Source organism: Excalfactoria chinensis, chromosome 4, assembly GCF_039878825.1.
Source record: "Excalfactoria chinensis isolate bCotChi1 chromosome 4, bCotChi1.hap2, whole genome shotgun sequence".
Classification (NCBI taxonomy): domain Eukaryota; kingdom Metazoa; phylum Chordata; class Aves; order Galliformes; family Phasianidae; genus Excalfactoria; species Excalfactoria chinensis.
In genome coordinates, this window is record NC_092828.1 from 12,024,599 (window position 1) to 12,051,432 (window position 26,834).

At 43.5% G+C, this 26,834-nt stretch overlaps 2 protein-coding genes across 2 annotated transcripts in view; one reads left to right on the plus strand and one right to left on the minus strand.

Moving 5' to 3' along the window:
• Positions 1–562, plus strand: part of STX18 (syntaxin 18) — a 47,156-nt gene extending 46,594 nt beyond the window's left edge. Inside the window, exon 11 of the mRNA XM_072334128.1 lies at positions 444–562. Coding sequence (XP_072190229.1) covers positions 444–539 — 96 coding nt within the window. The 3' untranslated portion in view covers positions 540–562. The remainder of the gene's footprint in view (positions 1–443) is intronic.
• NSG1 (neuronal vesicle trafficking associated 1) lies at positions 2–23,578 on the minus strand. Its single transcript, XM_072334130.1, has 5 exons — positions 23,392–23,578; positions 22,847–22,997; positions 19,347–19,463; positions 8,584–8,694; positions 2–3,520 (listed from the first exon to the last, which is right to left on the minus strand). Exons 2-5 carry the CDS (start codon positions 22,973–22,975, stop codon positions 3,320–3,322), a joined length of 558 nt encoding a protein of 185 aa, XP_072190231.1. The 5' UTR covers positions 22,976–22,997; positions 23,392–23,578; the 3' UTR covers positions 2–3,319.
• Positions 23,579–26,834: the final 3,256 nt, after the last annotated feature.

Sequence of the window (26,834 nt, forward strand, 5' to 3'; positions counted from 1 at the left end):
CTTTGTTTTGGCTAGAATTCTATTGTGTATGCTCTGGATGTTTTCTCTTTTTGAATCACCACCTTTAATAGCCAGAGAGCACTGGAATACTCGGAGCACTGGAACAGGCTGCCCAGGGGGTGGTGGAGTCTCCTTCTGTGGAGATACTCAAGACCCGCCTGGACGCCTACCTGTGTGACGTGGTGTGGGGAGCCTGCTTTGGCAGGGGGGTTGGACTCTATGATCTCTGGAGGTCCCTCCCAACCCCTACAATTCTATGAGAGAAGCAATAGTGTGATAAGGGTAGAGAAGTATAACCAAGCTGAATGTTACCCACCTGAAATGAATGGCAAGCTTTGTTCTTGCAGTACGGGCTGAAACCACTGACACCTTGGGTTGCCTTTGTGGAAATATGTACTGTACCTTTACCAGTGATGATAACCAAGATAACCTTTTCCTCACAGGCAATTAAAAACAACGCTGGATTTAGAGTTTGGATCCTGTTTTTCCTGGTGATGTGTTCATTCTCCTTGCTTTTCCTGGACTGGTATGACAATTAATTAAAATTACCATGTTGTCTACACGCTTGGTAAAATCTTCCGGCTCTTTTTTCCTTCTGTTTAATGGGGCATATGGTATACCTGTATACTTTATGCATTTGATTCATACTGCTATGATGGAAATGTTTTCTAACAGCTAAGCACATCCATATGTCCCTTAAGGCAGAGAGAGGGTAGCGTTCATTTCAGATCCCTTTATCAGATCTGAAGCCACACTAATCCTGCACACTTAAACCTCTGCAAGAACTCCTCAGAAAGCTGCGAGCTGGAGCACAGCTAAGGGGAAAATTAAAAGAAACAACAGAAAAAAAGGTGTTTTTTTTACCATTGTCAGAGTCACCCACATGTCTGATGCTTGAAGTCCAGCTCCCAGAGCACAGAACAGATCGAGAGAATTGTTGCTGTGTGCAAAAGCATCTACACTGTCTCAGGCTTTTATTTAATCCCACCACTTCAGTACACAGCGATCGTTTTGCAGCTGTATTCTGACCTCTGCTTCTAATCCTTGAAAGTTATTCTGTCACGTTGATTTACTAATAATTTTAAAAGTCAGCTACAGAGCTTTACTTTGGGGTGCAAAGAGATAACACAGTGCAGCCAACCAGACTGTGGAAACAGATGGTCTGAGGTGCCGGAACAAAGCCAAAGGATAGACAATATTAAAGCCAAACTCTTCAAAGCACTCAACTTAAGAGCAATTTGTTAACTAAAGAAAGTCCCCAAACCAACTGTAGATGAGAATCAGTAAATTTCATCCTGTTAAATCAGAGGGAGAAGCTCCTTTGGCTCTTGAATGCAGAGCAACTGCTGTCTCCTAGATCATACAGCTCCATGTTTTGCGATGTTTGTTGTCGTGAGAGAAGTCAGGTTTCTCACCAGTACGTACTTATGCGTTAAAGCTGTTCTTAGTGTGCTAAATTTAAAGGGAGGAGGATGCATTGTGGGTCATTTCTACATAGGACAGTCCTGGGGAAGAGAACTTTCCCTCTTGTAACACCTGAATGCCTTCTGTGACTGTGGTGATCAAGAACTGTTTTGTTCTCTCTCCTCTGACATGCGTGTGCCTATAAGTTTTATATGCAAGGAGCAAACCCTTCTTTACAGAGTGGAAATGTCAAAAGTTACATTCAGTAAAGCATAAACCGACTAGAAAATGCAAATGGGGTGATTTTGAAAATCTGAGTCTGTAGTTTTTTAAATGCAAAGTAAAATTTGGCACATAACTTAATGCTTTTTAAGCACTCCACCCACAGTGACTTAAAAATCCTTTTATGAATATTACAGTGTAATGCACACTTTGTTATCAAATGAAGTAAAAACGGTTCTTTTTACTGTACTGGTTAAAAGAAAGGCTGTTTATAATGTGATTCTACTGGAGCAAAATAAAAGCAGAGCTGATAATGTTTGTTCTACGCCCCATCCTGATGCTTTTCCTTTGTTTCTGTATAGTCTCTACAACTGACTTTTGACATGTCCACTAGAAGCTGTTGCACTTAAATAAAATGAAAAAGAAAGAGTATCTGCTTCCCCAGATACTTCACATCCTTGTCTGTTAAATTAATGATGCCTTCTTTTGTAATGCATTTAAGATTTATAATAAAAATGAAAACATGGTTTCACACAAAGAATAGGTAAGTTTGTAATTACAATGGAACTTGAACGTGCATCCACAATACTATGTTCTTCTACATCTTTGCCCATCCCAAGCCATACATAAACAGTTCTACTCTTCACTCAGTTTCACATGGAGCTTTCCAACAGCCACTTGTGTTACTAAGATGCTACTGTTTTGATGCCTTGTGTTTAAAAAGTATCAAACCGCAAACCATACATAAACTGAAAGCTCTAATTTATAAAAAGGATAAATGGCAATGTAATAAAAGATTCAGTTACATCACTCCCTCTGCTGTATCCAACAAATTACATAGCGGGCTACATCTACTGTGAATAGGCTTTCTGCCTTTTAAGTACGATCAAAAGATGTCATTTCTCTTTCAGACATCCTTAACTGTATATTCTTATGCTATCCTCAACATCCATCACAAGAATTGCCTGTGTTTTTCCATAGTGTCTATCTAGTTTGTGTTTCAGTGCACATCCTTACCAAGATGCTAAAGCCACAGTGGAAATGCAGTTAAATCCTGTTGACAGCAATAATAAAACATTGAGCATGCCTTCTTGCAGAGAACTTCATTATCACTTACAAATAAATAACAGTAAAGAAAATGTAAGAAAAATGCTACCTGACACTTGTTTTTTCCCTTTCTCCATACAAATCATTACGTTATGCCCTTGACATCAGTGCTGATTATCGTTTTTGCTCGAGCCAAAACTAAATACTAAACACAGCTCTCAGCTAAACAAGAGATCACTCCAGTTATGGCTGTGGTGTTTCGGTTTGCAAAATGACTAACAATAAAAAAATCAATAAATAAAATATCAGTTCAGACAACAGAACACGTTTTAAGGTCTAAGCCCTGAAAATCCAGAGGAGAAATCTGTCAGTATCCAATAAACTGCAAGAACATATCTGTTGGTTTGTTTCAAACATTGAAAACGGTGTCAAAGCTCTAAAGCAATGCTGATACGCATCTGGTTTTATGCCCATGAATGTTCTGCAGCATGTTTTTTGTTTTTGCAAAGCAGTATCAGCAAACAGAAGCAATTGCACCATAAACATGAGTAACCTCTAAATTATCCGTAATTATATTTAATGAAAAGTTTCTTAAAGTCCCTTAGTTACCTTCAAATGACATAGTGTTAATAATTAGCTTATCATACTAAGCTGACTTCTCAGCGGCTTCAGTCTCCTGCTCAGACAGTTTCTCTTCTGACAGTACTGTCATCCACGGGGACACTGAGCGCGTGATGGTTTGCTTGGCCAGATTGTAGTGGTTTATGACTGTGTAAAATTTCCCTCGAGCATTGGAGTCTTGTTCCGAGTAGTAGTTTTCCAACCCAGCTGGAATGCATTGATTATTCTGAAAAGAAAATCCATCACTTAGATCACAAACGCGGTCCCACACACGACATGTACGTTTGCTCTTTTCCTTTGTGTCTAAGCAAATGTTCAGTCTGGGGCTCAAGATGCAACATACAGCAATTACTACAATGTTATCCTAATGTGTTCGAACTGTTCTCCCCTGTAATCCTTAGGCCTAACACAGCATTTGCCATAAAGACCAACCTGTTTCTATAGTCCAGAACAGTTAATAGACAAGAAACTTGCATGCCCCAAATTAACTTATATAAGTACTCAGTCTCTTGTTGCAGATGTATTTTGCTTTTTTCTTCCTTTCTCCTTCCCACTGAGTTCCAAGTGGTCAAATTACAATTACAGATTCTGCATTCTAGCATCAAATTAGCTTCATCTAATACACTGTTTTCAGTCTGTGGGCTAGAAATTAATAGAGATACATCGGTGCCAAGGTATGGCCAGTTTTACAGCCTAATAAATAAGACATAGAAGGAAAACATTGTGGGCAGCCCAGCTGATGTGTAACACGCCCACACAAACACAGCACTTCACTGCTGATTTTCAGAAAGATGAAGTCAGTATCAGGCTTTTAAAATCTATCTTTAGCTGTCGTCCTACATTATTTAATTTCCCAGAAGTTTAAGAGCACTACACAGAAACTCCTCCATGCTCAGAGCTTTGGAAAATGAACTACCTGATTTAGATGGTTAAATACTAAGTAGGAGCCAAACTTTGATGTCATCTTGAAAATGAAGTCCGTAGAGCGGGCGGCACTGAGCAGCCCTTCCTGTGATGGTGCAGTAAAAGCCTATGAAGCAGCAAATCACACTGAAGGAATAAGGTGATGATATGGACAGATCCTGCTGACCCCCAGGTTTTGCTCCAGAAGGGCATGGGGCTCCCCACAGCTTTTCTGCCATATCTGCCAGGCTGAGCTCTCTTGCCTGAGAGTCTCTAAGCAGCACTTTAAGATCCACACTGAGAACCTGCAGCTCACGCCAGCTCAAGGGAAAAGGAATGACTGCAATTGTTTCTTTGCTGACTCATTTCAGAAGAAATGATCTTCTATGTCCAACACCAAAGACTAAATCTCATAGTACTGCAGGACAGCAGAGCTGCTGTTCTCAAACTTGGTAAGAAAGTCTTTACACTGGAAATTCCTGAGCAAAAAAAGACACAAAATTGTCAATAATTTCTATGACCAGATGCTATCTGTCTCACATGTATACACATTTACTATGAATGCATGCCAGTAAAAACTGTTCTAAGTCATCTGGCACAAAATGGCTGGGCAAAAGATGCAGCAGTCTTCGGTAAAATAAATTTTGTATTCCCAAACCACTGAAGAGAATAGTATGAAAGAACACTGCCAAAACTATCAGCCTGTGGATAGTCTTACAAACTGGCTTACCTAATGACTACAATACAATCCTATGGCAACTGGAAGGAAGGCTGACATGATTCATGAGATGAACAGTCCTCCCAGGAGTTAACAACTCATCAGTCTTAACCTGCTTGTGTGATGGGCTGCCCTGTCCCTGAAGGTGTTCAAGGCCCTGAGCAGCCTGGTCTAGTATCTGATACGAAGCTTGGCGGCCCTTCCCGTGGCAGGGGGTTGGAGCTTCATGATCCTTGAGGTCCCTTCCAACCCAAGCCATGCTATGAATCTACAATTCTATGCGTGTCAGACTCACACCAGCATCGGAAGTTTAGCAATTCCAACCAGGTTCACCTTATCTTTTTTTTCCTAACATAGTAGTCAGGGCAAAATTTGACTTCAAGTTTTATCTCAACTAGAAATACAAAGCAGGCAGGATTTAACCCTGAAGAAGCAAAGCCATTGGCTGTTCTGTAAGGCACAGAGGCTTCCCAACAATCATCATTGATCGCTCCATGTGTTGTCAGGTACAAGCCTGGGACCTACGTTTCAAGAACAACTTTCAGAAGGACAACTCTGTCATAGAGCTACATGCTGTGCACATTCACCTGCATCACCATGCCTCTTGTGTTAGCATTATCTGTGCTGTATCTGGGATAACTGACACGGCTCTGGATGTGATAAAATGACTACGAAGTACTTAAATGCAGACCTTTCTGTAGTGATTATTTCACCCAGTCAGAGGACGTAGTCACAACTCTAAATATTTAAAATGGGAGAAGGAACACAATCCATTGATCTAATTAAATCTGCCAAGAAAATTCAAGCAAATGGAATATAATTATTAGTGCTGAAGACAAGCCAAGATTATTGCCAGTCTAAAAAAAAAAAAAAAGCCACAATCTTTTGTTGCTTAAAAGGAGCAATTTGCTTTTTAACAGGCAAAATGACTCAGTAATGTTATTTTTTCGTAGTCAAAACCCCACAGCAGCTGACAGAAGAACCTAAAGAAATACACAGCAGAGTTTCCATCTTGACTGAATTTTTTTGCTCCCAGGATTTCATGCTTCTAGAAAAGACAGACAAAGACTCCCCTTTTACTCTGCTCCTTCTGTGCTGCCCAAGGACAACTCCTTTCCTTAGCATCTGATCAAGGCAAGCAATGCAACACCAAGGAGTTACTGAGCTGCATGAACTGGTGCTGATTCTCAGCTCTAACCCTCAGCTTAAGCAGAACATTATTTTTTTCCACCCTTTCCCCCCCCCCCCCAGTTTCCAAGTGTGAGAAGTAATAACAATGGCCGTGAGGAGAAACTGGGATACTCCAGAGTTGTCAGTCTCCTGCTTCTTTCCTGGCCCTTCTATTTCAGAAGTTAGTTGTGAGTTAAGGGCTCTGATGCCAGAGAAAGTCCTGGTTGCCAGTCTGTGTTTGGCTGCATTAAGATGGCTCCTTTTGTCCCCCTGATGTAAACAGCCCAGTGGCATCAACGTGTCACAATAATATCTTCTATTTGCTGGGTCAGTATTCCAAGCTAAATAGATGATGGTGTTATCTCTAATGTGCGGAATGTGCTCAGATGCTTGAGGATCTGGTGAGTTTCACCCTGAGCCAGAAAGAGTGCTGCTGAGGAATCCACACCACAACAGTACTATGTCTGCATCAGCTTCAGCAAGCACAAATTTGCAGCTCAGGCAGTTTAAGTATGTTATACAGAAGAAAACAAGCATCTTTCTAATTACACTTACAAGCTCTGGATGTGTGGGACAGCAAAAAGGTTGAAGACACTGAAACCTTTGGAACTATTGTGTTTATGACAGCAATCAAGGCAGAGAAGTGCAGATTTGACTCACAGCTGCAGCAGCTCAGCCTGTATTCAGAGACTCCCATGGCACCAGGCTTCCTGAGGCAGGACACATAAACCCTTGCCAAGCAAATCACATCAGCATCAAAAGCCTGGTGATGCCAGGCCAGAGCATATCGCTCAGTGCACCTGAAGCACAAAGCCTGTCCACAGAGAGACTGGTCACAAGGTGATCTCAGCTGGCCACAGGCTTTTACTTCATCTCCCAGGACATCTGTGCCAAGCCGTGCCAGCTGATGTTACAGACTTTTCAAAAAAGACATGCAGGCAATAAATAAAAGTTCATGTCAGCACCGCTGTTACTAAATGACACCAGGCCCAGAACATGTTTATGCTATAAAAAACTCTTCAGAGTTCCATGTTCAAAGATGCCGTGCCTCCTGGCATTATGCTGTCGAGCATCCAGGAAACAGCCTTCACAAAACCCAACACTGGGAGAACAGTAGTAAAGCAGCCCTGTGTATGTGCTGCACTGTAAAGCACTGGCCTGTGGGGGGTTTTCTCCCTAACTTGGGTTTCAGACAGGATGCTGAGAAACCTGATCAGATGGTTCTTTACACACCATGCAACTGAAACAGCTCACAGAACTCTTCTCTTAAACGTCTGCTATGCTAGAAAAAAAAGGCAGAAGCCAGAATGCTGAAATTCACAGGAAGGGAAGATATGGTGAAAAAGGACACAGAAGCAGCAGACAGTCTCTGGAATGATGATGGGAACACATAACTGGCCATACCTATCGAGTCAGGATCACATCAAGGTAGGATCTGTAGGAACATACAGTCCATATTCCAAGTAGTTCAAAGAGAATGCTTAGAACAAAAGGTTGTCATCCCTCAAGACAGGAGTAAAGAGACATTTCAGAACTTGTCTGAGGCAACTCAAAAAATAGAGCAGAACCAAGACCTGTGTGTCCCAAGTTACTGCTGAGCGTTCTAAGCACCTTATCTCATCTTTGAGCCAAGGGAAAGCTGAATCAAAACTGAACAGGACTGTCAGGAGCACTGGAGCAGCCACTCTTTCTTACATCATTTTGAAAACCATTCCAGGTACCTGCCTTATTCATTAGGTGACCAGGTAATCTTAATTAGACAGAAGAATGCCATAATCACTGCTGCTTTTCTTAACTCTTGACACCTGAGTTCAACCCTGTTACATCTCTCAATCAGTGCTACCTTTAGGACTTCCAGCTCAGGTCACAGCTGAGAAGCCAGCGCTACCACCTTGTAAGAAGTAAGTGAGTCCCAGCTTCCCTTTCACTTAGCAGAAGTATTTTTTCCAATAAATGTGTTTTCCCTTTTTTGGCATCCCTTCTGGCCTGTGGCAGCAGGGCTCAGAGGTCTCTGTTCTAGAACAAGGAGTCCTTTCTATAAAAATAAGGTAACTCTGCTACTCTTAATGAGACCATCACTTCAGTCTTTTGATATATATACCAGAGTCTTTTCCTCCAGGTCTTTAGATTTATCGCTCTCCTTTCCTATGACACAAGAATTTGGAAAAACATGCAATATCTAATTGTATGACCCAATAAACGAGTGCTTTGCTCAAACAGCTGCACATGAAGGAGGTCTGAAGGACACCAGTGTTGATGTTTTTGCAACGTTTACATTAGCAAAAATAACAAGAGTGTGAAATCTGTGTGGTAGACACAACCTCCGTTACAAATTAGGCAGAAAGAAACACAGCTGAAAGCACTCTAACCTTTGGAAACAACTATGAATTTCCATGCAATGCAGCATGACTTCGCAAAGGCTATGCACAAAACAGCGCAGATTATATTACGGTATTACATAATATCCCCTGTTTTTCTACAGTGTGTGCACAATTTACCTTGAAAACAAATCCTTCTGGACAGGTATGATCGTACTTGTAAACCTTGTAGACTACCAGAAATACAACACATGTTAAGAACGCAAGGGCGAAAAGGACCAGCACAGTTACCTGTAAAGAGAAATACAACATGCTCATGTTAGTAATGCACTGCTTAATATGTTGCTGTTACCACAAAAGCCAGCTATGAATGCATTTCACAGGAAAATCAAGGCTATAATAAGGCTAAAAACAGCTACTTAGTCATAGAGGAAGAACAGGGAAGGAGTACAAGTGCTTCCACCTCCCGCTTCTCATAGATGAAGGCAGATGATGCACATTCAGTGGCCCACTGCCTCTCTGCTATCAGGCTTTTTCAGATGCTTTTCTCTTCAGTGCACACAGGAGTCCAGAAAGACACACTGGGGTGGTTTGGGTGTGCTGATTTTTTAGTATTTGGATGATGGAAATGTAAATTAGTTTACATCAGCTGATAAACACATTGGTTTTCCTCATATCTGTCCAAGAATGGAGTCACATGCCAAAATGTTAATACAGGTGGCGTCCAAATAATACAAAGATGGCTGTAGTGAGGCAAGGAGAAAGTAATGTTTGCCCACTATGGTTAGATAAGAGTTTGTTGCACCTGCTACAAATGTGTGGATATACCAGTAGTCCACATGTAAACCAATTAATACTCCTTCAGACATCTTGTTTGAACCAGTGCTGCTTGAACCAGTCACACAGTGATCGCACAGGAGTCACTACCAGATCCATAAGGAATACTCCATGTTCAGCACAGGGCCAGCTTTGACAAGTTCAGGTACAACTGTTCTGCAAATCGATGCATCGCAGACTGCATTGTGTGTGTGGCATTGACTTCACCATGTCCTTAAGTACCTCTCTTGTCCTGAATTTGTGCTGCAGAAAAAATTAGGGGATACCTGAAATTGAATCTGAAATCAGCATCACTGCCAAGCTAACATTTCCCAGGATTAAGTTCTGAGCAGCTGGAGACCAGGCAGCCTTTTAGGTGAGGTGGGAGATACAACCTGAGGGGTGTATGAGCTGTGCAAAGAGCACTGGTTACCTGGGGAAATGTCCCAGATGTCTGTCTTTATTACACTAAAACTTCTACTGACACAGAAACGAGTAGCTTCTGGAAATCACAGGAAGAGCAGAATAAGAGGGAGGGTGGGAAGCCAACATGTGGCACAGCATAAGAACAAACAGAAACAAACTGACGTGATTAATGAACCAAAACAATGTACAGTGTTATCTAAACTTTAAAGAACAGAAAAGTAAGAACCTGGAACTTGAGAAAACCAAAAAACAAAAATACTATACAACCACACCTCCCCTTCCTGCTAATCCTAGGATGCTGAATAACTCAGGTGAACATTTATGGACTTGTCATGCTGAGAAAGGTAACTTCACCATGGGCAGACAACAGGGACAGTAACATTTCCTGGCTGAAACAAGGCTGGGAAGTAGCGTGCTGCCGAAGCTAAGGGTTTTTGATAAAGAAAAAGACAAAAGTAAAGAGAAAAAATGTAATAAAAGGAGGGCCAGAGAAGAGGGCAGGGAGAACCACAGATCAAAAAGCAAATTAACAGAATAAATGTAAATATTAATGTAACAATGCCAATCTAAATGAGACACAAAGCAAATGACCTTTCTGGTTAATAATAACATCCTCAGTTTCTCAGAACAGACGCTGGATTAAAAGTAAAATCATATTCTTAATCACCCTCCGAAAACCGCAACTGACATCAGCTTTCAAATCCAATTAGCCTTCTCCAAGCTGGTTACTTATGGACAGATAGCTCTGCCTTGCCAACCTCTCATTTCCATCCATGGCTCAGGATGTCATGCATGAATCTTAAAGATCCTTTCTTGTCATCTTCTGTGGCCCAGTTCAGTAACAACCAACATCTCCTCTCCCCTCACACCTGACAGCCCTCCCAAACCAAGCCCTACCATGGCCCTTCCCATGTGTTTTATTGTGCCTCTCCCTTTTTCCTTTAAAGCTGTTTGCAGCCCCTTCCTGTGCGTCCCCAGCCATCCCACCAACAAACACCCACACTGCCCAGTCCAAGCTGCAGGTTTGGGATCACTCACCTCCCAGCCTACAACCCACTGGCACTATGTACGTGTTGCATTGTCCCACTCACTCTGCTGATCACTGCTCTTTTCCTTAGAAAATGACAGAGAAGAAAGGGTAAAGAGGTGCTAAAGAGCAAACAAAATTCCAGTGGGATTATTGCCAAGGCCTCCATGCCCTCCAAGATGTATTCCACACAGCCTGCAAGAAAGCCTGCTCTCTGCAGAACAGCTCTGTGACACAAAACACAGACAGCAAAAGAATTTGTGTGGTACAGACTGGTTTAGCTCACACCCATCTCCTCCACAGACAGGGGTAAACAGTTTCCTAATGTTATTAATTTTGGTATCAGCATGTATATTTTTACTCTCATTATCCCCAATAATTTACAATCACACTCCATTTGCAAATCCCTAATCAAGTAAGCTCTTGTCTCCTTCCGAACAGAAGCTTTCCTCTCCAACCAGCCGTCAAGATACAAGTAGCGTGTACTTCAGTAAAGGACATCTGCATGTGCCAATGATATGGATAGAAATCCATCACTGGATTTCAAGATGATCCCTATCATCTGTTCATCCAGTTCACTTCTCTCCTGTAAAATCCCTCTCTTCCTCCTGCTGGCTGTTTCTCTTCATTCTCATTGCCCACAGAGATGGTCCACACTCCAGCCAAGCTGCTGCTTTTTTTCCTGCTGTCAACCAGCAGAGCCCATCTCCCACCTCACCTCCCTGTTCCCTTGCACAAGTGAAAGCACAGAAAGAGAGAAGGCAACAAGCTGCTCTTTAGACCACAAGCCTGACCAAAGCTGACACATATTGCTTTCTTCCACAGCTAATCTGCATACTTGCCAAAACACAATGCACAATTATTTCCTTCCTCCTGCAGGGGCACTGCTAGCAACCCACCCTTGCCTTCTGTTACAGGGAGGAGAGGATACCATCCACACAGAACCACTCCCTCTTCCTTACAAGAGAATGTTGCATCTCTTCTGCCTGTGGCAGCCAGCTGGCAGAGTGCAGGACCCATACAGTGGGAGCAGAAGTCCTTCAAATTACTGTGATCCTTCACTGCCACATACATCCTGTGGAACACCAGGGTCTCTGCCACACTACATGGGAGACGGGCTTTTAAAATAACCAGAAGGGAGCAGAAACAAGTGTTTCTTTAAACAAGTAATGCAAAGAGTAGCCTTGTTTTCATCTCAAGAGTGCCCTTTAAGGTTAGTTTTGAGGGGACCTGGCAGCAGAACCAAGTGAGCAGAACAGATGACAAGATATTATGTACGTGGCAGAGTTTTGAATAGATTGTAAGTGAAGAGCAGAAGAAGGACGACGTCTAGCCAGAAGCCATTACAGTAATCGAAATGAGAGATGACTAATGAATGAACTAAGTGTACCTGCAGCAAAAAAAAAGAACAAACACCAAATCTCCCTCTTTTCTGACTGTAAGCATTTAGCCCAACAAAAGAAGTTCACCAGATCTGACAACCACACCAACATGCACGCAGCTCCTGGTAAGGCCTTTCCATCAGGGTCTGCTAGATCTTCCCGGTCAGTCTGTCCTACTCTGCTGCAGCTGTGTAAGACTGCAAGCTGTTTTTCCTTCTCTGCTTGGCTGCTGCAATCTCCTCCCCCATTCCACTAGCCTTTATCATGTTCCCTTTTTAATAAGCCAGAATGTTACAGCAAAATGCATCAACTGTGCTGGTTTGCCTCAGACCCTTCCTGATTCCTGGCCCTTTCTGAACAAATGGCAAGCTTCAAGGCACGTACAGGTCTGCCTGTTTTGCTGCTCTTAGCTGTCTCTCTCTCATTCCGTTCTGCATGTACCCTACTGTCCCCTCTTGATGCCAACTCTTATCCTGTGTCATAACCTGCACACACCTCTGCATGTCTCCTCCTCTTGCTTGAATTTTTGTCATTAATCCGCTCTCACTGTGCCTGTCTGAACTGCCTTCTTTTCCACCGTGCACCTTTCAGGATCATACAAACGCAGCTAGGAGCACTGCCGTTATTACAAAGGGAACTAAAGTGGAACTAACAACACGTGCCGTCATTTTCACTGCCCAGTCTCTGGCACTCAGTCACATCTATGTTCTACATCTATGCATTGCCTATTCCATTGCCATCTATGCATTGCCTATTCCACTTGCAGCCTCCTGGGAATGAACTTTCATTGCTGGTTTGTCTCTAGGCACACACCTGGTGCTAACACCAAACACAACGAGAGAGGACATGCATCTATAAAGCACCTTTCATCTCATGTGATTTAGAACCAATTCACGCTTTGCTTACCAGTGAAATACAGAGCCCTCTGGGATGAAATACTGCAACTCTGTGCAACTGTTTAGGGCAGGAAATTAAGATTATTGCCATCCAATTTAAACGACAAGAGAATTTTAGGTAGGCAGACTGTAATTACAATAGATTGTGTCTGACTACATCCCACAGACTAAGATTCATAAAACATCATGCTTACTTCCCTGCAAATGGCTGTGACCTCCATTTCACCTCTCTCCACTAAAATCCTGCCTCTCCAGCACACAATGCATTCTACCTGCATGTGAGAGAATGCTGAAGGCAGCTCTCCATTTCCCCTAACGTTTTTGCTTTCCCAAAATGACTTTTCTTGCTATTAGCCAGGCTTGTCCCTAGAAGTTTACATGAAACCATCCACGTAAAGAATAGGAATCATGAAGTTTGAGGAAAATGGCAATATGAAAAAAGGGACCCTCACTTATCTGCATGCGGCATTTGAGTCACGTTCATTTACAGAGCAGCACAGATCATACAGAACAATTTGATACAACTTCCTATTCCTGCTACAGGACTATACCTTTCATGTACACTATGGCCAGTGACACAAAAGGCAGCCAGGTGCCTGCTTTCAAAAGAATATATCTCAAGCAACAGGTCATGTTTAGCTACATGGCATCTGTCTCAAAAAGGATGACAGCCTTGGGATGGACAACAGAAAATGAAGAAATCAAAAGACTCCATGAGGAGGCAGAGGAAGAGAACTGGTGTGGATCCTGGACATGACTGACAGCAGCAACATGAAAGGCAAAATGAAGAAGTAACTGAATAGAAACTACACATGTAGAAACAAAGAATGACTTGGGTTGGAATGGATCTCAAAGATCATCTAATTCCAACCCAGTGTTTCTTAGCAGCAGTGCTGCAGGACAACAGACCCAGTATGCAACGGAACTGATTAATGAAACCTGAGGGAGATGCTGTTAGACAGAACCAGATAACAAAGCAGCAGCCTCCAGAGTCTAAGCAATGCTGTGGCTTAATATGACTGCTTGTGGCAGCATCCCATCATCCTCCATCATACGGACACCGTGTATTAGTCTGATAACTAGGGAGATTTGAGGAAGCAGCCTGAGACATCATGTCCCTGAAGTTAGAGCCTTGTTGCCTTACCATACAGACCTGAAATGGATTATCGGGGCCAAGAGAAAGGTTGGAAAAGGTTACACAGCCTTTCCTTACATGCAGCAAGTGTTAACATCTAGAGAGACCCAAAGGATCTTTTGTCAGCAGCATCTCAGACTCTTGGTTCTGCTCCAAGACAAGGATTTCTAATGGGATTCAACAGCACCTGGCCCAGAGCAGAGGAGCTGCTGTTGGGTATTACCTATTTCACTTAAGCCTACCAGCTCTGACTGTAGAAATAAAATCCTTTTAGACAATGCTGCAAAATTATTGGTTATGTTCCGTCATGGAATTATCAGAAATTGTAAAAATGGAGTAAAAACAGTCACAATTCATTGCCTTTATTCAGTGTTTTTAAAAAATAGCAGAAGAATCTCTCTCTTTTTTTTTTCCTAAAGCAATAAAAGGAAAAAATTCAAAGTCTGCCAAACTGTTACAGCAGTGAGCAACTCTTCAATCCTGTGAGTAGCTCTAGAGAAGAAAAGAGCACTACGCCAGGCAGTAAGCACCTGTCATCCTTCCAGCACTGAGTGACAGACACAGCACTGCTTAAGGAAGTGCTCCTGTACAAGAATCAGCCGACATCTCGTGCATTTAACACATTTTTAAGTGGATGCAAAGAGCCACTCAGCACACAGGCTGACAAAGAAATATTCTCTGCGTCCAAGTAAGTATAATGTGATCCCCAGGGGTCGGTGCTGGGGTCTGTCCTCTTCAATATCTTTATTGATGACCTCGATGAGGGCATTGAGTGCACCCTCAGTAAGTTCGCAGATGACACTAAATTGGCTGGGAGTGTGGATCTGCCTGGGGGTAGCGAGGCCCTACAGAGGGATCTGGACAGGCTGGAGAGCTGGGCTGAAGCCAACAGGATGAGGTTTAACAAGACCAAATGCCGAGTCCTGCACTTCAGCTACAACAACCCCAGTTGACGCTACAGGCTTGGAGTGGAGTGGCTGGAAGACTGCATAGAGGAAATGGACCTGGGGGTACTGACTGATGCTTGGCTGAACATGAGCCGACAGTGTGCCCAGGTGGCCAAGAAGGCCAATGGCATCCTGGCTTGCATCAAAAACAGTGTTACTAGCAGGAACAGGGAGGTAATTGTCCCCCTGTACTCAGCACTGGTGAGGCCGCACCTTGAGTACTGTGTTTAGTTTTGGGCCCCTCACTGCAGAAAGACACTGAGGCCCTGGAACACGTTCAGAGGAGGGCTACGAAGCTGGTGAGGGGTCTGGAGCACAGGCCTTATGAGGAGCAGCTGAGGGAGCTGGGATTGTTCAGCCTGGAGAAGAGGAGGCTCAGGGGAAACCTTATAGCTCTCTATAACTTCCTGAAGGGAGGTTGTAGTGAGCTGGGGGTTGGCCTCTTCTCTTGTGTAGACAGTGATAGAACTAGAGGGAATGGTTTCAAATTGCACCAGGGGAGATTCAGGCTGGAAATTAGGAAATATTACTTCTCAGAAAGGGTGGTCAGGCACTGGAATGCACTGCCCAGGAAGGTGGTGGAGTCACCGACCATGGGGGTGTTCAAGAAACGTTTGGATGTTGTGTTGAGGGATATGATATAACTGGAAAGTACTGGTGACAGTTGGACTGGATGATCTTCTAGGTCTTTTCCAATCTTGATGATTCTGTGATTCTTTGATACTAAGAAAAGTCAAAAAGGCTTGAGGCAGAAACGTGTTTTAAAATATGGCCCTTTGAGAAAGATCAATCATGGAATACTTAAATTCACATTACGTTATGTACTTCTTAGTAATTAAAACAATACGATAAAACCTAGAACACTGAATTTGAACGTCTTGATTCCTCTCCCATAACCTCACGCTTGCTACTTGACAGTACATGGCTTGCCCGGTGCGGTCTTACCTCAGAAGTAAGCTCCAGGTTTTGGCTCTGCAGCTACATATACATACGGATGTCAATAATAAAGCCAGAAGAACTGATTTGCCTTTGTATGATTCAAATGGCTTAAAGCATATCACAGCTTGGGTTTATCTGAGGGCTTTAGAATTACTGGGAAACAGAAATGCTTGCTTTCAAAATACTCCTGAGGGTTCTTTATTCAGGTTTCCCCAAAGACAGAAAAAAAATATCTCATTCTTCGATAGAATGGACAATTTTTGAAATTGCTGTGCTTGTGTGCAGCCGTCAGCTGTCAGCTCCCATCAGGAACATCTCACTGCAAAACTCAACTGGACTTTGGAAGAATGCAATGGAGGCAAAGGCTCGGCCTCGGCTAACTGACACCATCCGTTCATGCCTCTAACAGCTTCCTCCTGCGTGCTGATTCATAAGGCTCCTTTGAAATGATGTTTCCAGCCATGTTGTTCTATTCTGTACAACAGAATTTACAGGAGAGGAAAACCTGCCTCATTCAAAGGAAAGGACCGGCTCTCCCCATTACTCTACACTGCTCAAAAGAACAGGAGACTTTTAGTTCTCAATGAGAAATAAAATCTCCAGTAAGAATGCCATCTCCCTTGGCGTGGTTACTGCCATGAAACTGAATTACAGCAACCTCAGAAACAGGAAGCCTTCCCATTCTTATGACAGATTCTGATTTGAATTCAGAATGCAGCTTCGTACAGGAAAATTATTCTTGCAGTTTTCTTTGTAAACATTCTCAGCTCTGTTGTAATAACTGTGGTAATGTGGATCGAATGCAGAAAAATACATTTTATAATTGCATATTCACCCAGCTGCTAAAACAACAACCCATCCACATGACATATGTACACGCTGGAGTGGCTTCATTTGTTACAATGTGTAATTTCTCAAGAAGTGCAGCTCTAGATGATCTGCGCTGCTGAATCCCAAGAAAAGGCAATCTGTTCTGTCCTTACTTAAGAACTACATCTCGGAATACACGTGAAATATTAGCAAAGACAACCGCCTTTATTTTAGCCCATTTGTGCCGTGTCTTGTGGCAAACACACATCAGCAATGCACGGTATTAAAGTCACTGAAACAGCATCAGAAGCTTTTTTCATGAGCACAAGCCAAAGTCAATATCCTACCAGTTAAATAATGCATTTCATAATTATAGCAAATATTTAATTTTCAAACAAATATCCTTTTGCTCTCTCGGAATCAACAGCAGCAGTTAACACGGCGGCTGGCAATTAATAAGGACCCAGGAGGAAAAAAAAAACCACCTCACACAATCAGTACTTTCCATCTCCATATTTATAAAATGGCATCAATTATTCATGAAATATTTACTACTGGGAGTGGTGAATGTGACAATTGTCCCTGGAGGAGAACCAGTCAGTCCTCTTTAAAACGATGCAGGCAGCACAATTCAATTCTGAAAACGTTACGTAGAGATTAAGGGACATTTTTAGGTCCTGAATGTTCTGTGTTAAAGTACTGTTTTCAACTACCTGAGCCTCAATTTTCCTAATCGATCAGCCCCCACACCCTCCTTTAAAAGCAGACTTACAGCCAGCGTGAATCATCCTGCAATTCCCAAGAGACAGAAAATCTTACCGAAACCTCTCTCTGATGCAGTAGTTACCTAGCAGCAAAGCCTAGCAACCCTGTAGTATGAGATTAATCCCGGAGTGATCATCATAAGGTAATATCTAAAAGACATTTTCCTTTAAGTATGCCATCCAAAGGTATATAAAAACGCAACATAAAAATGCTCAGGCTTCTGACTCTTCAGATATACAAATTAGAAGACTCCCCAAAAGCATGACAAGCTATTTATCTGCTGTTCAGTGAGGTCTTACTTGTTCAGCATCCCCAACAAAGAAAGAACCCAGATCTACAGAGAAACATGTACAATGTTTAGATGCAGCTAAGATATTCAAAATCCTCTCTTATCTACAATTTAATGCTCGACAGATGAAAACCCTCACAGTCCCTGCAGCTAGCAGAGCAGTGAAGAATTCTGCAGACAGTGGTTCTGCTCAGTTGCTTGGAACTGAAGTGCTAGCAGGCCACTCAAATCCAACACGTTCCCCTCTTCTCTACTACAAAGTGGTATGTGTTTCTTGATCACAATAGTCTGACTAGGATGCATAGAGAAGACAGCCATGCATGCCCTGTTTGTTCTGAGATGCCCACCTGCACCTTATCCAACCATACTGCATGCATCATCCCCTAATAGGGCAGGGACTGCTCTCAGTGGCTGGTGGTGAGGCCCCGGCACAGGCTCCCCGGAGAAGCTGTGGGAGATGTTCAAGGCCAGGTTGGATGGGACCTTGGGCAGCCTGACCTGGAGGGAGGCAGCGGAGTGGGTTGGAACTATACCATCTTTAAGGTCCCTTCCAACCCAAGGCATTCCATGATTCTAGGAATATCAGGAGAATGGACATCTTTACTGAAACCTTCTATTTTTCCTCAGACTAAATTCAAGGCTTTCCAAATGTATCTGTACCTGTGCACTGAATAGTGTGGTCACCTGCTGTTTGAAAATGCTTTGGTGTCCTTGGGTAAGATGCTAGATTAACAGCGCTGGAAAACTAGTCTTCTTTCATTAAGAAAACTGACAAGAAAGTGTGAGCTGAAGTGAAGTAAACCCGACCTCCAGTGGGAAGTGGGATTGGCAATACAATCCTTGTATCAGTTAAGCTCTCAGCTTTCCTCTAGAGCTACCAAAGGGAATAAGAAGGGTGTGGACACAAACGAGTAAATGTGAGTCAGATTCCCACTGCTCTGCCATCTCCCAGTGACCGTCATCATCAACCTGTATGATACAGCTGGACCGCAACATCGATAGCGAAGAGCTTTGTATGAATCCTTAAGTTGCCAAGTCATATATCTTACTATAAAAAATACTTGATGGATAATGACAGTGCTTTTAAGAGAATGGTTTGGCTACAGAGAAAAACAGTAATCCAACAAGGAAACATACACTCTTGTGGTTCGTACCCTTCAAGGGGAGCTTGGTCCATGCTGTAAGCCATACTTATGCACAGCCCAAACAGACCCCAGTCAGCCATGCTGTGAAGCACATGCTGACTGCACTGCCCCCAAGCCTGACTGCCAGGAAGAGTTAGAACCAGTAATACCGCAGGGTTTCCTTCTGCTTCCAAATGTTAAATACCCATTGGATATAGGTATACATTATAATGTAACTATCTTAACACTGAATTCCTTTTTCTCTTTTCCAGTTATGCCCCAAACAGCCAATCCATTACAACCACTCTTGACTACAGTCAGCAACTGATTTTAAGCATTTCTTGGAGCAGAACTGAGTCACTAACATATTTAGCTTGCATTGCTTACCTTAAATCTTTCTGAAACCCCTTCGGTGATGCTGATTGTGAATTCAGCTATTTTTGGAGTACGGAATTTTCCTTTCTTGCGATCAGGTTCATACTCTGTTTTCGTTTTGACCACAACCTTTAGAACAAAATATATATATATATTAAAAAGCTGTCAGAACCTTACGAGTACATTCTCAGGTGCACCTGCCATTTTTGGAATAGCATGAAAAAAAGCCATGGGAATCTTATTTTACCCTTTTATTTGCTTACAAGCAGATTTAGCACAACACTGTTTTTTTTTCCTCCCCCATTTTGTGCAATTCTCCTATGGAGGCTTCAAGCTGTTAGTTATTTCTGTCAACTTTCTTCATAGCAATCAACAAAATTCAAAGAGTTTCCGATGGCTCCAAAGGAAGACCCGCTATGCAACACTTCCAGGAACGTTCAGTTTTTTCAGCTATTCTGTTATTGTGCTGCAAGCACCTATTTAGTTCAAATCCAAATCACAACACTTTCAGACTGTTCAAAGTGGGAAACAGCCATCTCCACTTGTTTAGGAGAAGTACGTTCCACAGCCATGTTCTCCAACAGCACGACTCTGAACTTCAGAGAAGTGGAATGACCTAGCTAGATGCGATTTGGTACGTGCCAGACAAAAGCTTCTGGCACTGCAATATTTAACATCTCAGATAACTTTTAAGTTACTAGCAGCAAGGAACACACAAATCCTTACGTGATAATGAGATTTCTCAAAATGCCCAAGGCTCTTTAATTTCAGTTTACTCCTTGCTATGAGCTATTTCCCCAAGTTATCGTTGAGCATCTTACCTGTATTCCAAAACAGATGGTGTCACTTGTACCTCAATTACTCTCCTAGGCATTCTCATCATACAGAACTTTCCTATACCTAACCTATTTGCCTCATTTCTTCTACAGTTTTTCAGGATCTATTTTTCAAAGCATCTCAGACAAAACAGGCACAGTTCATTGTACTGGCATTTCCATTATGGTTTGGCCAATCTTCTCCATTGTTCCAAAGAACAAATATTGAGACTTCACACTTTCAGATTTTTAGAACCAGATACTGTCTTTGGAGCAGCCCATGTTATCAGTGGCAACTATTCAGAAATTAAGACTGTAATAAGTTGTTATAAATTAAGAGACACTTACAGGTAGCCAGCTACTGAAATTAAACCTTTGGGTTCTCCTTTGCGTGACTGCAGCACAAAGCCTACTAGATACTTTTATAACAGCACACAGACATAGAACACAGAGAAAATAGTTTCTAAATCTATTTTGAGCTATAATTAATAAGATAATTATAACTACGTTACTTTTCAATTACCCAGCAGCTTCATGGAAGCAAATGGTCTGGAACGTCTTTTTAACATTATACTTCTTCCCCTTTATGTTGCATAATTCTCAGGCAACTCAAATCACTTTCAGCTGACACTGAACACAGAGTTCTATCTGCTTGGTTATGTAATGTCTTCTTTTGTTTAACATACCTAAATATGAATTCAAAACAGTTCATCCGTTTAATTTAGAAGCTGTCAAAACCATCAAATCCTTGGCACTACAGTCACTACTACCCAACAAGTTATACTTTGCTGCCATACCAGAGCCTTGTAAGTGAATAATAAGCACAGATATATGAAGGACGTATTCTGTTATACACGAGTCTTCATACTTCAGAATTTGATCCATTTGTCAATCTTGACAAAGCTTATAAACTACTCTATTACTGCCTTTGTGCCTGCAGCAGCCAGGAAGGACACAGTGACACCACCAACCATGTCAAAGAAGGAAACCAGTAAGACCAACAAATGCATGCTTCTATTTTTTTTCCTCATTCTTTGCAAAATGAGGGGAAAGCTGCCATACCAATAGACAGTGGAAAGTGCAGAGGAGCCAACCAAATGTTTCTTTAAGTTTCAAGCTGAGGTGTACATTTGCTGATGTTGAAGGCAAATCTTGTGGAGGCAAGAGGAGCTCTGCCTGCTCCCAGCAGGTGCAGTCAGGAGGCACAAAATCTCCTATGCTTGCCACAGCTCCACTCAAGGTAAACCTATTATCCCACACAGCCCTAATGCAGCCTTCTGCTTAACGGCACAGTAACACAACGGATTCCCCTGGATGCTGCTCTCAGTAATCAGTTCTATACAGTCACCAGTTGGCAGGCGTATCAGACACAGTCAGACTTAACTTGTTTGAAAGCCTTAGGGTGCAATTTTGTCCTCGGTTACAAGATTTACACCCATGTAACCAAGGACAGAAAATGGGCCCTAAGGCTCTGTAACAGCTGTTATGGCTTATTGTATTTATGCCTGCCAACTGGTCACCACACACAGCACAACGATGCTGATAGGAATTAAAATGGAGGTCATAAATGTGTTTGTGTTGCCTACAAGCAACGTTCTTCTGAAGCGGACTTGAAAAGCTGGAATGCTTTACCCTGAGGTGAGATTATGTGATTTTTTCTTATTTTTCACTATGAGCAGCACATACCCATCAGTTCATCAAAAAGAAGAACTGAGCTCTTGGAGAACACGATGCCAAAAGCAAAAATCAGATTGAACATATTACCAATCATCTTCCAGTTAAAGCTTGGATTTAAAAAACAAACAAACAAACAACACCCCAGCAAGTATCTTACTGAAATAGGATACTGAAATACCTGAAAAAGCATCCTACCACTGTATGCCCCACCCATAATAACTCTTACTGAAACATCTAAGTGAAATGAATATATATATATATGGATTACTCTGTCATATTACTGAATCCCTAACACTGAAGTCATGAGATGAGGAATGTGGATACATGCTTCCCTTCCAACCTGTGAGCAGCACCTGGGGCTGTCCTTTCTAGCCACAGGACACCTACATCACCTCCATTTAGAGGTCTGCAGCCAAGTAAGTTGCTAACCTGATCTAGTACTTGGTCTATTGACTGGCAACCCTGCCCACAGTGGAGGGATTGGAACCAGATGATCTCTGAGGTCCCATCCAACCCAAGCCATTCTATGATTCTAATGTGAAGCTCAGAGATCTGCTCTCATCCCTGTGCTTCAGGCTGCATGGGGCTGGTGGAAGTATTACCAAAGCACAAAGGGAACATGGAAGTTCTCCACAGCCAGTCTGCCTACGTAGACAAAGCCGTGTTCATAGCCCAGCAGGGGGGCTTTTCAGGGAAGAGAAAATTCCCTTCCACATGCCAATGAGTCAGAGAGTGAGAAGGGATGAAACAACACAGCACAGAACACCTTGCATTTGTCTGCTCCCACATTTCATATGAAAACCCAAACACCTCACAGACACGCACATTCCCCTGCTGTGTTTCAATGCAAACCACTGCTGGGTCGCCGGTAGCTCTGCTGCCCCCCCGAAGAGGCTGACACTGCTCAGAACACAGCACGCTGCCCGCCGCTCCGAGCCACTCGTCACACATAAGCCATTCTTTGTTGTTTGCCCGAGATTTGGGTGTGATTCTCCGGGTTGGAAGCTGAAGGCACCGTACCTTGTCAGGAGGCGGGAACTGGAGCTGATTGACGTCCAGGGGTGTGATCAGGGGGATGGTGTCGAAGCCATCCTCCAGAAGGGGTTGCTTTGTGCTCTTCTCGCTGAAATTATTCCCCAGTTTCACCATTCTTCCAGGAATGAGGGGTTTTCTGCAAACAGACACACGCACACACAGAGAAAAATGCACAGCAGGAGCGGTGTGTCAGAGAGCCGGGCTGCACCAGCCCCTTCCACAGCCTCCGGAACACACGGCGATACACACACACACACACACGGGCTGGTCTCTGCGATCTGAGCACGTCTCAGCACGTGAGAATGACGACCGCTTAAAAACAATAAAAAATAGCACACAGCCACCGCGGCGCGTTATCGCCATCCCGGCGACCGCGGTGCGGCATCGCCCTCAGCCCCGGCATCGCCCTCAGCCCCGGCATCGCCCTCAGCCCCGGCATCGCCCGTTGCCCCCCGCCATGGCAGCTCTCCACACGGCAGCGCTCCCCCCGGCCCTCCTTGTGGGAGACGAGGCAGCGCCCCGCCACTCACCGCGGCGGCTCCCGGCCCTTCCTCGGGGGGCGGCGAGGCGTCGTTCCGCCGCGGCCCGCGCAGCAATGGCGGAACGGGCGGCGAGTCGGCGTCTGTCCCTCGGCGGGCACAGAGACTCAGCGCCGTGACGCAGCCGCCGCGTGGCTCAGGGCAGCTCTGGAGCAGCACAAAGGGGCCCCGCGGGGATGGGGCGGGCGGGCAGGCGCTCCCCCCAGCCGGCTACTGGCGCAGCGGCAGCAGGTGGAGCGGGAGGACGGCACGGCGCTGCACCGCCCTCCACGCCCCTCCCCTGGCGGAGCCGCGCGGTGCGGCGGCCCTTGGGTGCGGCTGCGGGGCGGCCCTGGGGAGGGGAAGCTGCACGCAGCGGGACGCCGGTCGTTTGTCGGCGGTCAGCGGCTTTATCCTTAAGGCTGTCGCCTTTTATTTCTTGTTCTCCAGCAGCGCTTGCAAGGGAAGGACAAACGTGCTTTTCGTCTTCCTGAAGGAGGGGGAAATATTCTAACAGACGAATAGACGCTGGCCTCAAAGGGTAAAGGCGTATTGCAGAGCTTTTCAGCCCCGGCGCTGAGGACATCTTATGAGCAGTTAAAAATCAATCAATAAAAAGTGATTCTCGTTCTCTGTGCTCCTGCCTCCCATAACCCAGAGCAACCAGCGCGCTCGTGTTGCAGCTGCAGCTGCATCCCTTCAGCACCCAAGGGGAGAAGGGCTGCGGGCAGTGCAACAGGTGCAGGGCCCAGAGCCGGGCTGTGCAAAGGTTTGTTCCTTGTTTTGCTGCCTGGAGTGAGCCAGCAGTGCTTGCTTATTGCACAGAAGGCTGGGCTGCATCCTAAGAGGGATGTGCAGGCAGGTGGTTTGTCCTCTCTGCTCTGTCCTTGTGGGGCCCAACCTGCAGCACGGTGTCCAGGCCTGGGGCACCCGGCACAAGGATGTGGAGCTGTTAGAGTGGGTCTAGAGGAGGATGTGAAGATGATCAGAGGGCTGCAGCCCTTCTCCTATGAAGAAACACTGTGGGAGCTGGCCTTGTTCACCATGGAGAACAGGATGCTCTTGGGACACAGCACTGTGCCCTTCTAGTACTCTAGGGGAGCTTATAAACAGAAGGGAAACAGAGTTTTTACACAGGCAGATCCATGATTGGCAGCAGCAGCTCCATGACAGTGGAAACACAAGGTCTCTGGGCCCCATCGAAGCAACTTTCTCTTCATGAGGTGTCCGCAGAGATGGGGAATGCCAGAGATATTTCAGGCATGAGCCCTTCTGCCTCAAAGTCAGAATTTCACGTCCTCAGTGGGAATATGGGATATTCTGTGCAGAGCATAGCAAAACTGTTGTGTTGTTTGTTTGTTCTGCAAAATATATATTATTTCACATGTATTGTTTTCAATGTAAGAACTGTATTTTGTCTGAAAATCACCTTAGGCACCTCCACGTTTTTTTGGCTCTCTTGCAGACGATTCAGAGGGTATGAAGCACACAAATGACACATGAGCTCAGTTTTGGTGAATACGGTGTAGAGATCTTGATCTTGTAGATCTTGATTTCAACATTTCAATTACTTTTTTTCCTCACAAAGTTGTTCTGGTTTCTATAATGTCTTTTTTTTTTTTTTTTTTTCCCTTTCTTTTCTATTTGGCAAATAATTGATATATTTTTTACTCCTTTCTTTCTCAGGGGGCACAAAACAAATGGATTTTTCTTCATTGGATTTGAGGGGTTATTTTGGTCATAAACATCACAGCTAATGCTAGAGTCATCTGCACAGGCCTGGGAAGTACATCTAATTGGTTAACCTGCTGGCTGGAGAAATGCCACTGCAGCAGAGAAATAAACCCATGGGAAGATGAGAAAAATAACTAACAAAATGTTTACAACGGAATACCGTATTTCAGATATAATAACTGAATACTACCAAACCCATGCAAAACATTTTGAAGGTAGAAATTGATTCTTTTGCCTCTTTAATTACTGAACAAGCAGTACTGTTTGGTTGTTGATCAAACGACACTGAGAACTCTGAAACATTGCATTTACCCAAACACAATAAAAGTAGCAGCAATTATATCCCCCTCAGTGCTGTATTTTTGTAGTCTTGATTGCTCAGAGCACACTAAACCCATGAGTCTGGCAGATATGGCCAGTATTTAGCTGTTAGGTCTCCATACATACTGATTTCTTACATTTGTTCCAGTTATCACATCAAAAACGCATTCTACCTTTTAATTTCTATTTTCTATTTTTTACCCTGAGGTCAGCAGTCTGTGATGCAAAAGGCCCAGATTCTGTTGCTAGCAGGGGAATAAAGCAAGTCGTGTCTCTGACTATGGATCTTCTTGTCTGTCTCATTTATTTCTCCCATCAGTGTTCTGTTCTGAGTAAATAAAGTGTAAAACAAGCTTGTCTTACTTGAGGAACGATTCATAAATCATACTGGGATACGTTAAGTAGAAAAAAAAAAATGTTACTCATTTTATATAGAAAATTACTCCTCTAGGTGGAAATGAAGGGGTTTCTCAAAAACAAGAAGCAATTCATTTAATTTTGGCAGTACCCTTGTCTTACAAATAAATGTTCTTGAAGTGATCTGATGAATAACCAATGGATGGATGAGTGTAATCCATTCGTGTCTGAAGTCAAAGTCATTCAGAATCCCAAGGACATCAAAAGTTCAAATGATGATCAGAAATACATTTGACAGCATAGTATAGGGAGTAAAAATAACACAGCGAATGTTTTAGCAAGTTGGCTGACTGGGTCCTTTCATCTTCAGCTCTCATGATTTTATTGTCAGGCATTTCTGTTGGCTGAAGATCATCAAAAGCAATGGGCCGTTGTGTACTAAGCTTGTGCCTGAGAAACAATCACGATCAGGTTAAGATGAATGGAGGTAAATCCCACCCTTAACTGACAAAAACACCTCATCAGTAATTTGAGCATACTCACAAGGCACTTGTTTGGTACCTCTTGCAGAGAAAAGGAGAATTTTGGACAGCACCAGTGGTGCAAGTTGTCCTTCCCTTTGGCACTGTGTATTTCTTTAATGACAACCTGCCCTTTAGGAACTAACTAGCCATAACTTCACCAGTCCCCTAATTTTACAGGGAAACCCTTACACAGTGTATTTTTTTATTGCACAGCTCCATACTGCATTCTTCCAGTTGATACTCCTCCAAACAGCTCACTGCCTTTCCTTATAAGTGCAATCCACCCTCTATACAAGAATTAGGCAGAGGTTGCATGGGCCACACAAAAATCTGTGATTAGCGTCTCCAATTGCGAGGCATGTGAAATAAGCAGTCAAGAAGATTCCATTGCTGGTACCAAATAACCAACCAACTTTTTAGTAAATTCTCATTATTTTTCTTCTTCTAGGAAAACAACCATGTTTCCTAGAGAGAATTTGCTGCCTTAGGGTTGCAGAAAACTAAATATCATTGTAAAAA